Source organism: Mastigoproctus giganteus, chromosome 5 (assembly GCF_048544385.1).
Source record: "Mastigoproctus giganteus isolate SK-2022 chromosome 5, ASM4854438v1, whole genome shotgun sequence".
NCBI lineage: Eukaryota > Metazoa > Arthropoda > Arachnida > Uropygi > Thelyphonidae > Mastigoproctus > Mastigoproctus giganteus.
This window is the reverse complement of record NC_143579.1, coordinates 187723518-187738319: the sequence shown is the minus strand read 5'-3', so window position 1 is coordinate 187738319 and position 14802 is coordinate 187723518. Positions and strand designations below refer to the sequence as shown.

Genomic DNA, 14802 nt, shown 5'->3' with positions numbered 1-14802 from the left:
TAAAAAAAAAAAAAAGAAATGAAGAGAAGATTCTGAAAATTTATTTGTTTTTTATATGATTGAAGATTTCAGTAGAGGGGAAGCACATTTCACCATAATAAAGCAAAAAACCACACAATTCCAGCTATCAGTATTTTCACAAATGCAATAACATCGAGTTTACTACCCATTTATAATTGCTTGCAGTAACAGAAAAGCCCAATAAACAGGAAAGTGCAAATTGTTTTTGTTTTTTGGTTGTGACCTCCAGAAATGTGCTTTCGAAAAATATCATAAATACGTTCAAAATTGGTTCTTATATTCACTTGTTCTCAAAAACTGTGCTCCTGACCCTACTCCTGTTTTGTGTCGTTTTCACTTTATTCCAAAGGTGTTTTTCCTTTTTCTTGGAAATTTGATCATATCCAGCCAGTTTCTAAAAAGGGTGACAAATCCCTTCCATCCAGAAGTCTTTGTTGCTGTTCTTTGCTAGAGACTTTTCATAATCTGTCTTAGCTTGCCCAATTTCCTTTGTGACTTGATTACAGACTAATTTATATGTAACTTGGGCTTCTGTATCACCTGATAATTTATATGCATCCCATGCACTTTTCTTTCTGCATACTCTCCCTTCTCAACAGTTCATCTGACATCCATTTAGGTTTAAGCCTTGAAGAGTATTATTTTGTTGGTGTGAAAACCCTAGTGGTTTCTATACTTCCCTGAATGCTTCCCATTTAGAATTTTCTGTTGGTAACACCATCAGTTTGTCCCACTGCACAGAATTTAAAAACTGAGACCACTGTAGTTACCCTTACGAATGCAAAAGTCTTTACCCTCGACAGCAGTTATGTTTTTAATTAAATTCCGCATTTAGTACACTGTGATCATTGCCACCCAGTGAGTCTTTTACCTCCAGATTCTTAAGCAGGTAGAATTACTGGTGATAACCAGATCAAGTGTACTGCTCTCTCTAACGTGCTGTAGAAAACAGTCATCCACACTCGTTGATGAATCTCAACAAGTGTGGATGAATGCACACTCGATCACTCATTATTGGATCAGCACTCATTGGTTTGTTGCATAAGGAGTCATCTTCTTCAGAAATGCTTCAAGAGGCATTTGTTTCCAAGATAATCTTCTATTTTCTTTATAAATTTCAATAGATGCATAAGCATTTTTTAACAGAACACACAAATTGTAACTAACACGATTTGCACGAGAGTAACAAGTTTACGAAGCTTAAGAGAAGATTCTAAAAATTTATTTTGTTTTTTATATGATTGAAGATTTCAGTAAAGGGGAAGCACATTTCACGCTAAAAAACCACACAATTCCAGCTATCGGTATTTTCGCAAAGTCAATAACATCAAGTTTAAAATTGATTGCACTAACAGAAAAGCCCAATAAACCAGAAAGTGTAAATTGGTTTTATTGTCTTGACCTCCAGAAATGTGATATTTTTCTAAGATTATCTTAGAAAAATGTCACAAAGGCGTCTAAAATTGGTTCTTATAACAGAACATATGATAACGATGGAAGTGTAGTGCATTTTAGTGATTCTAATTGGTAACTAATACAATTTGCACTTTTAAAAACGACCTTTTAGAGAGTTATATAGCGAAAATTTCAACTTCCAAGGTCGTGGAACGAATTACAAAAAAGCAATGTGTTATTGGGTTTACATTATGATATTTTCAATCAAAAATATGAACATTAATTTTTTGCAATTAACGTTCATACTTTTGATTTTGTTAATACTTGATACTTTGGAAAAAAAAACTCTTAAACCGGGAACTTGTAAAGCGAGAACTGCCTGTAAGTGTAAAATGGCACTAGGAGTGATGTGATGCAATGCATATCTGAGAACATAAGCAACGTGCCTTAATGCATACAAGTGGTCATTCTTAAGTGGTCAACCAGTGAGAGCCATGAACATTTTAAAGACACACAAAATAAAATTACTCAGTTATGGTACACTGATTGAATTCTTTATAGTAATGCTTGGCATTCAGTTTTATTTGTTCTTTGCTTGTGTTTGATGCTAGTTCATGTACATGAATAAACTCTTTATAAAATTTTAAGGTTTTTTTTTTTATTTACAGCTCAGCACAAAAGTAAGTGTTTACTTTTAGCAGTGAATTCCAAACTTTTACTTTTCAACTATTATGTAAAAATTCTCAAAATTCTGGGCATGTCGGAATATTGATTTTCTTTTTTTTTTATTTTAAACATTCCAAAAATTACGGCACATCAAACAGGTTTGGTTCTCTCACATTTGGGTGCCAGTGATATTAATACCTATTAAAGAAGGGTATTTATATGCATTAATCCTTATACATAAGCATTAATACTTATATGAAAGGCATTAATATTCATTAATACTTTTCTTTTCCTGCTTTTTAAATTACTAGGCATTATCCATGCTTGCCATCTCTTTCTTGCTCTTCCTCTTCCTTCCCAGTTTCAACATACCATTAAATTTTCATACCAACTTACACCCCCCCCCACAATTTAATTAATAAAAAATGTTTACCCTGAGGTTTCTTTTGCTAAGACAGATGCACTAGTTTCCTCACTAAACTGTAGCCTCTCTATCCTTAAACTACATAATATTTATTATACTTTCTAGCATTAATTTATCATTATTGACATGATGAATGCAGGGCTCTGTTACTAAAAATGCAAAGGCTCTATCTAGCACACTGATTTTCTTCCTATTATAGATACAATTTTACTTATTGGCTATATAACTATAAAATGAGAGTTGGTTTTGAGGTTATTGCCTACAGCAGTGGAAATTTCAGTCTCCTGAAAACATACATTTTTGGAAAATTTTGATGTTTTTTTTTTTTTTACTTAATTACCATTCTAAATTGCATATAATATATAGTTTTAATTGTCGTAATCACATACATTAGCTTATTTTTGAATTTAGCTAAGGATTTAATAAGTTACAATTTAATATTCATAGAGCCTTTGTCAGTTGTATGGACATCAACATCATGTCCTATAACTTGTATAGTACACTGTAGTAATAATGGCTGTTTAAATTGTAGTTCAAAGGTCCTAATCATGTTGGTTAGCATATTTTTGTATTTAGCTGAGCATTCAGAAATTTCAGTCTCCTGAAAACATACATTTTTGGAAAATTTTGATGTTTTTTTTTTACTTAATTACCATTCTAAATTTCATATAATATATAGTTTTAATTGTCGTAATCACATACATTAGCTTATTTTTGAATTTAGCTAAGGATTTAATAAGTTACAATTTAATATTCATAGAGCCTTTGTCAGTTGTATGGATATCAACATCATGTCCTATAACATGTATAGTACACTGTAGTAATAATGGCTGTTTAAATTGTAGTTCAAAGGTCCTAATCATGTTGGTTAGCATATTTTTGTATTTAGCTGAGCATTCAGAAAGTTTCTTAATTACAGTAAACCCTCGATTTAACGGACCGCAATATAATGGATTTTGGATTTAACGGACCGGACAAATAATAATACAGTAATGTACACATTAATCTCGACCATATTATTTTTTTTAGGTTATACAAAACTTCAGTGTTATTATTTATTAAAAATTAATAATAATTACCTATTTCCATTATTGTTTTGATTACTTTTATTATACTTACTTTTATTTTTTTATAATCTGGATTTGATTATTTTTTTAATCAAATCCAGGAAATTGTTTTTTTTTCTTTCTGAAAACGTGTTCAAATAGCTGTTTTCCCAGATTACAGATAACAGCTATGAGCAGGCGGTGACTTGCGATTGTGCGGTCAGGTTGTATACAGAGTGTTTCTGTGATTTCTGAATTGTGACTCTCTTTATTAAATAATTATGCATTCCTTACAATTTAAAATGGCATCAAGTGATAGAGGAGTTAAAAAAAAAAAAAAAAAGCGAGTAAATATAAATGTGGCACAGAAATTAGAGCTAATCGAGAAATTAGAACAAGGCATCTCAGTAGCATGTTTGTGAAATTTACGGCATAAAAAACAAACTTTCTGATATCCGTAAATCAAAGGCAAAATTGCAACATTTTATGGTGCCTCCATAGCCAGGTGGGCAGGAGCAGCAGTGCGTAGCACATGCTTCTTGATGAGACCGGGGTTCGAGCCCGTGACTACCAAATACGGAGGATGCGGAAAGGTTAGAGAATGACCACCGCACATCCCCCAAGCAATATGGCTTTAGTTGCTAATGCTCCTAAAAACCAAAACAACAACAAGCAACATTTTATATTTACAACAGAATATTACATATTCTTTATTATAATTTAATAATTTTATATTGTATAGTACTGTATATTGTATTAAAGCTTTTTTTTTTTACCTTAAGAACAATAAAAAATGCCTCCCCAGGTTACATTCGATTTAATAGACTTTCAGCATTAACGGACGCCCCTTCTCCCCTATTAGTCCGTTAAATTGAGGGTTTACTGTATTTAGAAATGTAATAGCGTAGTATATACTTCATAGCTTAATCTGGTAATAGCTTACTTTTATTTTTTATACTTTTATTCCTTAGTTTGAGCAGTATTTTAAAATTGAATTTAGACTAGAATCATGCCTCAAATGAGAACAGGAAAGCAAAAAGTTCAAAGTAGTGAAAATGCTTTGACTTGGGTGAGAACTGTCAGTGGTAATTCTTAGTTCTCTTGCAAATCAAAGCTATATTCAGTATGCTAATTGTTGCCCTTTTTTGGAGTTATCTATAATGGAGCATGATATGGGCAAAGGGAATTTTCCTCACATCCTAATTCATTGCATTAATTGCAATGGATTAGCTAACTTCAGTGCACAGCAGTCCTTGTTTATTTGCTTAGTGTGGTTTTTGCATGTTCCTAATTATTTATTATGCAGAAGAGAAAAAAAAGACTAACACTTACTGTGCATATAATCCAGTATAATGATTACTAACCAGAAATAAAAAATGCTAAAAAATTTTCATAAATGGGAATATACTGTTGAATTTCCCATCAGATCCCTTTTTCTGGATCATTCATATCCAGGCGGTGTAACTTTTTAACTAATTATGTAATTCTTGATTTTTTAAGGAGTCCTTAATTTTCAGCACTCACCTCTGAGTGCTGAAAATTAAGCTAAGCTATACATACAATCTAATTATTTAATTTAAAAATTTAAAAACTAATAACAATCATATAATCAATCCAATGAAAATTGCAAGTTTAACAAATACCAGTAAAATTTGCAAAATCCTTGTAGACTTAAGTGTTAACGAGGACTGAATGTTTAATGGAATGTAATATCTATTAATTAATATTGTGGTTTCTGGATTCTGTTATATATAACACCTTTTATCTTTATTTATATTTTTAAAAATATAAATAATGTTGAAAAACTTGCCTTGCAGGTGGCAGATGATCCACAGTTTTCTGAATATTTAGGAGTTCATAAATGTGCTACCCAACCAGTGTGGTGTAATGAAGCTTCTCATGACTTAAAGTTAAAGAAAGTAAACAGTGATGAAAGAGATGATGATAGAAAAGAAATTGAATCAGTAAAAGGTTGGTTATAAATTAAATAAGGACATAATGTACATAAATTGATACACAGAATTTTAGTCATAAAAATACACCACTATAATAAAACAGTGATTCTAAGAAAAATAAAAACATGTACACATTGCTGCAGCACCTATAATATGCACCATACTTAATGTGAAGTTCAGATTTGTGTGTGTGTGTTGGGAAGTATTGGTTTAAGAAAAGATGATCATAATACAGGTTAGGTACTTTACTTCCTTTGGCTTAAGGTGTAAAAGGAAGTAAACAGTGATTAAATAAGATGGTAAAGATATTGAATCAATAAAAGGGGTTGGTTATAACTGAAATAAAGACATAATGTACATGTTTGCATACACAGAATTTTATTCATGAAAATACACTATAATAAAACAAAATGATTTCTAAATAAAAATATGTACACTTGCTGGACACTTGTACTATGCCTGGGCACCATACTTAATGTGAAGTTGAGATTGGTGTGCGTGCGTGCACATGCAGATGCCTGAGTTGAGAAGTAATGGTTTAAGAGATGATGATCATAATATAGGATGGACATATTAGACATACCAGCACTAAGCTGCAGAAGTATTGCACATTGGGGTATGGTATGGATGTTGAAATTCTTGAAAAGCAATTAAAAAAAAAGTGAAATCATTTCTAGTTGTCAGAATCTTTTTGAGTTTAAAGGTTATGTGATGTGTAATTTTTTTTCCAGATCAATAAAATGAATGGCTGTATTATTACAGCAAAGTAAAATAAAGATTATAAACAGCTGATTAAATAACAGAAGCACCAATTGTAAATTAACAGTGCTAAATATACATTCAAAACATAATTTAAATAATTAAAAGAAATGAATCATACAAATTAGAAAGGCAGTTGATACAGATCACTTTTGTTTGTAGGTGTATAGACTTAACACAAAACAAAGATAATGTTGTGTGTTAAGTTTGTACATCTGACAAAAAGAAAATGTAGGGCATGCATTTTTCCTTGCTTTTTTGGATATGCCTACAGAAATGGGAGTGGGGTGTAACCTGAAGCAAGAAGTACAGAAATAAATAAATCAAATAATAATAATAATAATAATGATAATAAATTTTTACTTAACCATCACATGTGTGGCATAAGCAGCACATCTATTGCATATTGCCGTGCAATATGCAGTAGAGTCAGCACTTTCTGGAGAAAGTGCTGACTCCATCCTTAGTTCACACTCTTGCGCAGTGTAACTTGCATTAACTGAAATTCCACTTGTTTGGGCACTAGTTGCTGGCTGTCACTAGGACTCCTACTTACTTGCACTGAATTAATGCTAAAAGCAGTAAATGTGAGCTGTTAAATGAGGTTCCCATCATGCTGAAACTAAGGTAATAATTTCTGGTAATAAAAGTAGAATTTAACCCCTTTGCTGCTTTACTTGACAACCTTAATGAACCAAATTAACAGTTTAATTTATGAACCAAATTAACAGTTTAATAACAGTTTAAATCGGACAGTTTTGTCAAGCAATCTTCAGCAGCAGCAGCTGCTGGTGAAGATTGCTTGACATAGATTATATCTAGTTTTAATGCAGTAATTCATAGATTATATCTAGTTTTAATGCAGTATTGTTAGCTTTATGCAACCTGTACATGCTCTGTGTGTATTATTGTGTAATACTCATGAATGGGTATAGAGAGAGCTGGTGAAGAGATATATCTGTGTGGAAAGAAAAGACTAAAAAAAAAAAAAAAAAAGTATATGTTTTAATGCAGTATAGCGCAGTAATAAATATTATGCAGTTGTAATTAAACTGATTGGCTAAGTTTAGAGAACATAAAACTAGAGTTTTCTGAAGTGTTCTATGAAGTTGTAATCTTAGTAATTAATTGATAATAAAATAACTATATTTACTTTTCAGTTCTGTTAATCACAGGAAAAAATTAATTTAATTTAAGGGGAGGGGAATGAACATGCTTGAAATGTAACACATTACTTATCCTAACTAACTTGCTTGTTTCATATCTTTAAGCTGATGGTAAATGCAGTAGTATGCAGCTTCCTTTGTTTCTGGCCAAAACATGAAAACAAGATTAAGAGAGAGGAAGAGGGCAAAGATATCCATTACTAGGCAAAGGCTTAACTGAGCCTATTTGAAATTGACTGGGCCAGTTGTTAGCTTGCAAAGAGAATGAACATGCCCAGAATTCATCGACCTCCAAGCACAAACCACACGAAATGTAAATTTTTTATGTATTAATCAGTAAATGTTTTTTAATGAATTAATTATATTATTATATGCAATGAAAGGAAATCAGAGTGAAAGCAATGGTGATATGATGCTAAAGTTTCATAACATATGTTGGGACATGATGTGATGCCCACTTTGGAAAGCTCTACTTTGTGTTTAGCTTCATTTCTAAATTTCTGATTTTTAAAATTGGTTGTATAATCTGTTTTTTTTTTTTTTTTTGTTATTTTGTTCACATTGGGAGGTATGCCATTAAGTATGCCAGAAGTGCATGCCACTTCTGATCAGAAGTGGCATGCATTCATGGGTTGGCCACCCCTGCTCCAAAATTTTCATTATAATATGAATAAAAAGAGAAAAGGTTAGGTATAAATCATTTTTTAACTGATTCTTTGATAGGAATAAGGAACTCTACCGGTTGATTGTAATTTCTGCATGTACTGTCTTTATCAAATCAGATGTGTCAGATTTATTGTGCTAGCAGAATTCCCATTCTTGATGAATCATTTTTCAAGTAAGAGTGAGTGGTCCTTTAGGCACCTCAGATCACAACTTGGTGATTGTCTATTCTCCAGTGGAGCCTTTATCTCACGGCTATTCCCAATCTTGTGTTGTTTGGCATTATAAGAATGCAAAATGGGATGACCTGCAAGATTTCTTTTCTTTTTCTTGGTCGGATTACTGTTTCAAAACTTCTGATGTCAGTGTTTGCTCAGATTGTGTCAGTGAAATTATTCTTGTAGGAATGGAATCCTTTATTCCACATTCCACTTTAAAATCTTGTCCTTTATCTAAACCTTGGTTCTCCAATAAATGTGCTAAGGCTGTTCAAGAGAAGAATGTTGCATATCGTAATTAGCTCATTTCCAATTGTTCAGTTTCATTTTCTGCCTACAGCAGAGCTCCTAACAATTGTAAAGCAGTTATTAATCAGCCCAAACTGCAGTGGCAGACAAAAAAAACAAAAAAAAAAACTGGTGCCTCCGTAGTCAGATGGGCAGGAGCAGCAGTGCATAGCACATGCTTCTTGATTAGACCGGGTTCGAGCCCGTGACCACCAAATACGGAGGATGCTGAAAAGTCAGGGAATGACCACTGCATATCCTGGGAGCAATATGGCCTGAGTTGCTAATGCTTCTAAAAAAAAAACCGCATCATCTTAAAAAAAGTAACATTTGCAGTGAAACGTATAAGATATTGTTTTATTACAGTCATTTTGTTTATTGCAAAGCAAAGGTATTGCAACAGATAATGCTTCTATTGCATCAGCCATTTCTATAAATACGTTATTGGAAGGGTATACACGCTCATTAGTATTCTGTTTTGCTGAGGTGTAAGCATGGCTCCCTATGTTCAGTTGACACCAAGAAAAAAAAAGTGTAGCTTTTTTTTTTTTTCTTGGTGTCAACTGAACTCTGTCCCAGGAAGGGCTTTCTACGTGTGCTATCGCTGATAAAATAGGCTGCAACCAGTCAACAGTATCCCTGGTGCTGAAATTAAAGCGTGAAACCAGTGATGTGAAGAGAAGACCTGGATCAGGCCGTGAGAGAGTGACTACACCTTCACAAGGCTGATATTTGAAACGGCTATGCCTTCGTAATTGCCATGCTCCTAATCTAAAACTGGACTTTGAGATGGCCTCTAGTGTTGAAACAAGTGCATGAACTATCCAAAGACGGCTTTTGGATTGTGGTCTGCATGACCAACTGCCCAAGACGAAGCCTTTGTTGACCCAACAAATGAGGAAGAAGTGACTTGCTTGGCTAAAATGCATGTTTCTTGGACAAAATAGCAATGAAACACTGTCATCTTTTCTGACGAATTGAAATTCAACCTGCATGGCTCGGATGGTAAGCAATATGTCAGAAGACAAAAATTGGAGGCATACCATCCTGACTGCATAAAACTGACTGTAAGTTCCTCAGCAGTCAGATGGTCTGGGATGCATAACAAGCAAAGGGATGGGATGAATTAAATTTATTAACGGATCAGCGAATGCAGAAACCTACACTGCTATCTTGGAGGAGTGCCTTAAACCTGTTATTAGGGATCACCACACAGCAAAATTGGTAAGTTTATGCTAATTAGATTTAATAATGAGTTTGTCTTCTTCCCTCACAAGGCTTAAAACATACTTACACTGATGTTTTTTCCCTTAAGGTGTAGTCATATCTCAGAAATGCTGGCATTATGGTGTTGGACTGGCCCGGCAACAGTCTTTTAACCCTATTGAAAATTGCTGGTACAATCTCATCTAAATGTCATCTAAAATTTCTCAGAAGAAGCCAACAAGTAAGATTCAGCTGCAGGAGAGCACTGTAAGGGTGTAATACAAAGGGTACTAGGAAAGTTTTGCAATACAGCTTTGTTTATTTAATTTTTTCAAAGTAATTTCCTCTACATTCAATACACCTCTCCATCCTCCAAAACCAATCTTTAAACCAGTTCTGCCAAGTTTCACTAGGGAGTAAAGCACACTCGTTGTCCCAAGCCCGTAGAAGGTCCTCATCACTGGAAAACCGCCTCCCTTTTAGCTTCATTTTCACATGCGGGAACAGTGCAAAGTCGCAGGGAGCAAGGTCTGGACTGTAGGGAGGGTGCTCGAGAAGTTTCAGTCCTGTCGTGGTCAAATATTCGGTGCAGGCTTTGGCGCGGTGAGCTGAAGCATTATCGTAATGGAGGTACCAGGTGTCCATTCTTGACTTTGGCCGCAGGTTCTTCATAGATCCAATGACTTTAGGCAGGCATTGTTCAGTATACCACTTAGCTGTGACTGTCTTCTGCGTGTCCAAAACGACACGTTCCACAATTCCACTCGATTTGAAAAATACAGCTATCATTTTCTTCTTTACAGATCGGGATTTTCTGACAATTACGGGTGTGTCGTCATCATCAAACACCCAAACTTTGTTTTGAGCCTTGGTCGGCAGATCGTAATAGTACAGCCAAGTCTCGTCACCTGTCACGATGTTGTTCACATACCGAGATTGTCCCTTATCAAACTTTTTTAACATCTCCCGGCACCAAGTCACACGTGTCATTGGCTCTTCAGTCAGTTGATGCGGCACCCAGAGAGAACAAAGTTTCTTCATGTGCAAATGATCTTGCAGAATCGAATGAATTGCTGGTGCATTTAGGCCCAAAGTATCCTCTATCTGTTGGTAGGTCACTCGCTTGTTTTCGTCAAGCATTTTCCTCACAGCAGTAACGTTTTCCTCCGTAACTGATGTTCGTGGCCTTCCCGGCCTCTCAGAATCCTCCAGAGTGAAATTTCCCCTTTGGAATTCTCTATACCACCTGAATATCGTTGTACGATGTGGACAATCATCATCTAGTGCAAGAGTCATTTCTTCTAAGCACTGGTCTATGGTTAAACCACGTACGAAATTATACCGCAAAACTGTCCTTACCTCATTTCGTGACCACGATGCCATCGCAAGCACTTTACACTCTCACTACTAATGAATAACTGAGCCCATCGACTTGGCGCAGCGGCTACTATGCACATATGAACATGTCTCAACATGCAGCAACAAGCAGCTTCCTATGATTCATTGTTGCATCATATTGCAAAACTTTCCTAGTACCCTTTGTAACACGAAATTGGGCAACTGTATATCCAGAAATTGATTAACTCTATGCCAGATCGTTGCAAGGCTGTAATTGCAGCTTGAGGAGGAACAGCAAAATATTGATGACTTATTTTATTTATTTACAGTACATGATACTATTATGCTAACTTGTCATTTCAGTTTATACACGTAAATGCAATTAAATGTATGTTGTTATGATTGCCATTTGCATGATTTCTCATATTTCCATTAATTACACATTTTACTCTTTGGGAAGATATTTATAGCAATTAGGTATATCAAGTGGAGTAATTTTATTGGATTTCATTTAGAGAGATATATATCCTCTCTAACAAATACATTTTGAATATTTCTGCACCCCACAATGCAGCACAAAACACGTTATTCGCAAAATTCGCAAGTGATGCAGTTTTTTTGTCTGCCACTGCAGATTTTGAACAGGCTGAGTAGAAAACTTGCTTCTTGCCCTCATGGTAGCCGAGCATTCTCTTGCCAAAGCTATTGGCCGCAAAATTCACCCATCTCTGCTCCCACCTCTGTCAAAACCAGATGGTTCTATTGTCACTTCAGCCAAGGATAAAGCTGACCTGCAAGCATCCCATTTTCCTTCCAACTCATGATCCAATGATCTTGATAAAACATATCCCACCATTCCTAACACGCTATATTCAATGGCACCATCCTGGTGGCTAAAGTGCCTGCCTGGCAACCCAAAGGTTGCGGGTTCGATTCCCGCCTCGGGCTTGGATCAAAGTACTCCAAAAACCTTGGAAGGTGCATTATGACCACGGAAGCCTAGGCGCCAACAACTACCAAAAAAAAAAAAAAAATTGCAGTTACTTCTACTCTTTCTAAAGTAATGGAGAAATCAATTATCCACCAACTCTTAAACTCTCTAGAAATCTACTGTCTGATCAGTGATCGTCAGTATGGATTCCATCAGTATCGTTCCACTGGTAATATTCTGGCACATATTACCCATTTATGGATAAATTCAATGGAAAAGTTTGGTGAAATACAAGCAGTTGCTCTTGACATCTCAAAGGCTTTCAGTTGTGTTTGGCATAAAGATCTTTTAAGTAAGCTTCCATCTTATGGTTTGTCAACTGTTTTTTGTAATTGTTTTTCCAGTTTTCTCTCTGACCACTCACTGAGAGTGATGGTAGATGGCTCTCTATCTTTTAACTTCTCCACTAATGCTGGTGTCCCTCAAGGTTCAGTTCTTTCCCCCACTCGTTTTCTCTTGTATATTAATGACCTTCCATTGACCGGAAATCCTCTCCATAGTTTTGCTGATGATAGCACATTGCATTCCGCTTTCTAGTTTGAGAACCCTCGCCCTGCTCAATGTTTCAACTTCTCAAATATCCACTACCAATTCCTTAAATGCCGATCTCTAGGTAATTCTCCAGTGGGGCAAAGACAACTTAGTTGATTTCAATCCTAAAACTCAGTCTTGTCTTATATCTCGCAAAAAGGATTGTTCTGCTCCTATGCTTATCTTTGTTGACACTCCAATTTCTAGGCAAGATGATATATCTCTTTTGGGGATTACCCTGACTTCTAATCTCTCTTGGCACAAGCACATTAGAAATATTGCTTCCTCTGCATCTAAAAAACTTGGTTTTCTCTTTTGCTCTCGGTGTTACTTTTCTTCCAAACAGCTGTTCACTCTGTACAAATTGCAAATCCACCCTACCATGGAATATTGTTCCCACATCTGGGGCAGTGCCCCCAAAACCTCCCTCTGGGTTCTAGATTCCATTCAAAAGATGGCAGTTAGGTTAATTTGTTCTTCTGAATTGGCTTCTATAATTCCAGCTCTCTCTTTCAAAATAGTCCAGACACGTGCCGCCATTAGCCAACATCCATTTACTGTCCGACTTAACTCACACATCCAACTTTTCCTTTCCTCATTTATTCATTCAGCTGTCGTTTTCTGGAACAACGTTCCTTCATACATATTTCCTGAAAATTACAGTCTACAGAAGTTCAAGTCTAGTGTCAACAAATATCTTCTTTCATCTTCTCAGCCTCCAACCAATGCTCGATACTAAGTACTATAGGTTCTAAACCTCATGTTTGGGGTTTCCATAAAAAAAAAAAAAAAAAAAAACACAGATCATTGGGAACTGTTACAAAATGTTTTTAATGTGTATACCATTCACATGAACTGAACAGTAGAATCTAAACTTTTTGCCAATCCAGGAGAACAGCATGAATTTTTTGAGGTGTAATTTCACTGCAGTGTTGATTCATTCTTTAAGATCCTGGTTATTGTATATTTTCACATAATACATTCTGGCTTTTAGATGTCACCTTATTTAAAAGTAGGTGTTATTTCACTGGAACGCATCCTCCAAGGTTGTGGTTACTGTTCATTTGAATCATTCTCTTACTGCATGGTTACAATGAGTAGGAGGCATGCCATCTTGTTGGAACCATTCTATTTCACCATGCTCATTGAGAATGCTTGTAATTGTTTTGGTCTTACACTTCCATTAAGATTACCATTGTCTAATGCTGTCTATCAAAATATCTCCCATGTCACTGTGTTTTCACAAAAGAGTGGGCCATTTATTCAGTCCTTTCAGAAATCACACCACACACCTAGCACCCTGTTCCTTAGGCAGACTAATTCAGTTAGGGTTACTTTTGGATCAGTAATGTGTGTTTTGTGTTTTAAAAATATAAAAATTAGGTCATTGAAAATTACAGTTGTACATAAATCAGGTTCCTTTGCAGTTTGGAATAATGCCACTGATTTCTCTTCAAGATGAGTGATTAGTGCATTTTGTTACACCAATTACCATAGACGCGTGTTCAGGCTGAATACACATATTCCAAGCACTGCCGTCATTGCTGCTTTATCAGAAATTCATGAAGGTTCACTGATTTCTTTATTCAAAACCATCTGCTTGAATTTAACCAGCATTTTGTACATACTGGTTTGAGCCAAATTACTTCTATACATTCATCTTTATTGAGAGCCATCAGTCAGAACTGCCGCAAAAAGATAGGGAGGGAAACATGAACAAACCATATAGTCTGACACGTGGGACGCCCCTTAAAATTTGAAAAAATAATTATCCAATTATTCAAATATATATATATATATATATATATATAAACACCAGATAAAGTGCTTATCTTAAAACAACTTTATTTAAAATAAATGTATTCCCCCTTCAATATTTTGAAATGTTTTGAGCATATTTCTCTAATGATTGTTCTTATATAATGATAGGACATGTTAAGAAAAAGCCTTTAAAGAAAGAAAAGAATTTAGAATTCAAAGAGGTAAATATATATTTTTAAATATAATTAAATAAGACTTTCCATATGACACATTTATAAGTTGATTAAATTGTAAAAAATAATCTTTATAACAGGGTGTTTCACAAGTGATGGTCAATAATTTAAAGGTGAACTGTACATACCACAATATGCAAA

General features: G+C 34.8%; 1 protein-coding gene across 2 annotated transcripts in view; it reads left to right on the top strand.

Annotated features, from left to right (window-relative positions):
* Positions 1-14802, top strand: part of LOC150085940 (putative RNA-binding protein 19) — a 496890-nt gene that overhangs the window by 93980 nt on the left and 388108 nt on the right. For both annotated transcript variants that reach the window (XM_090374301.1, XM_090374300.1), the window contains 2 exons: positions 5370-5523; positions 14597-14649. In XM_090374301.1, the coding sequence (XP_090230427.1) occupies positions 5370-5523; positions 14597-14649 (207 nt within the window). The remainder of the gene's footprint in view (positions 1-5369; positions 5524-14596; positions 14650-14802) is intronic.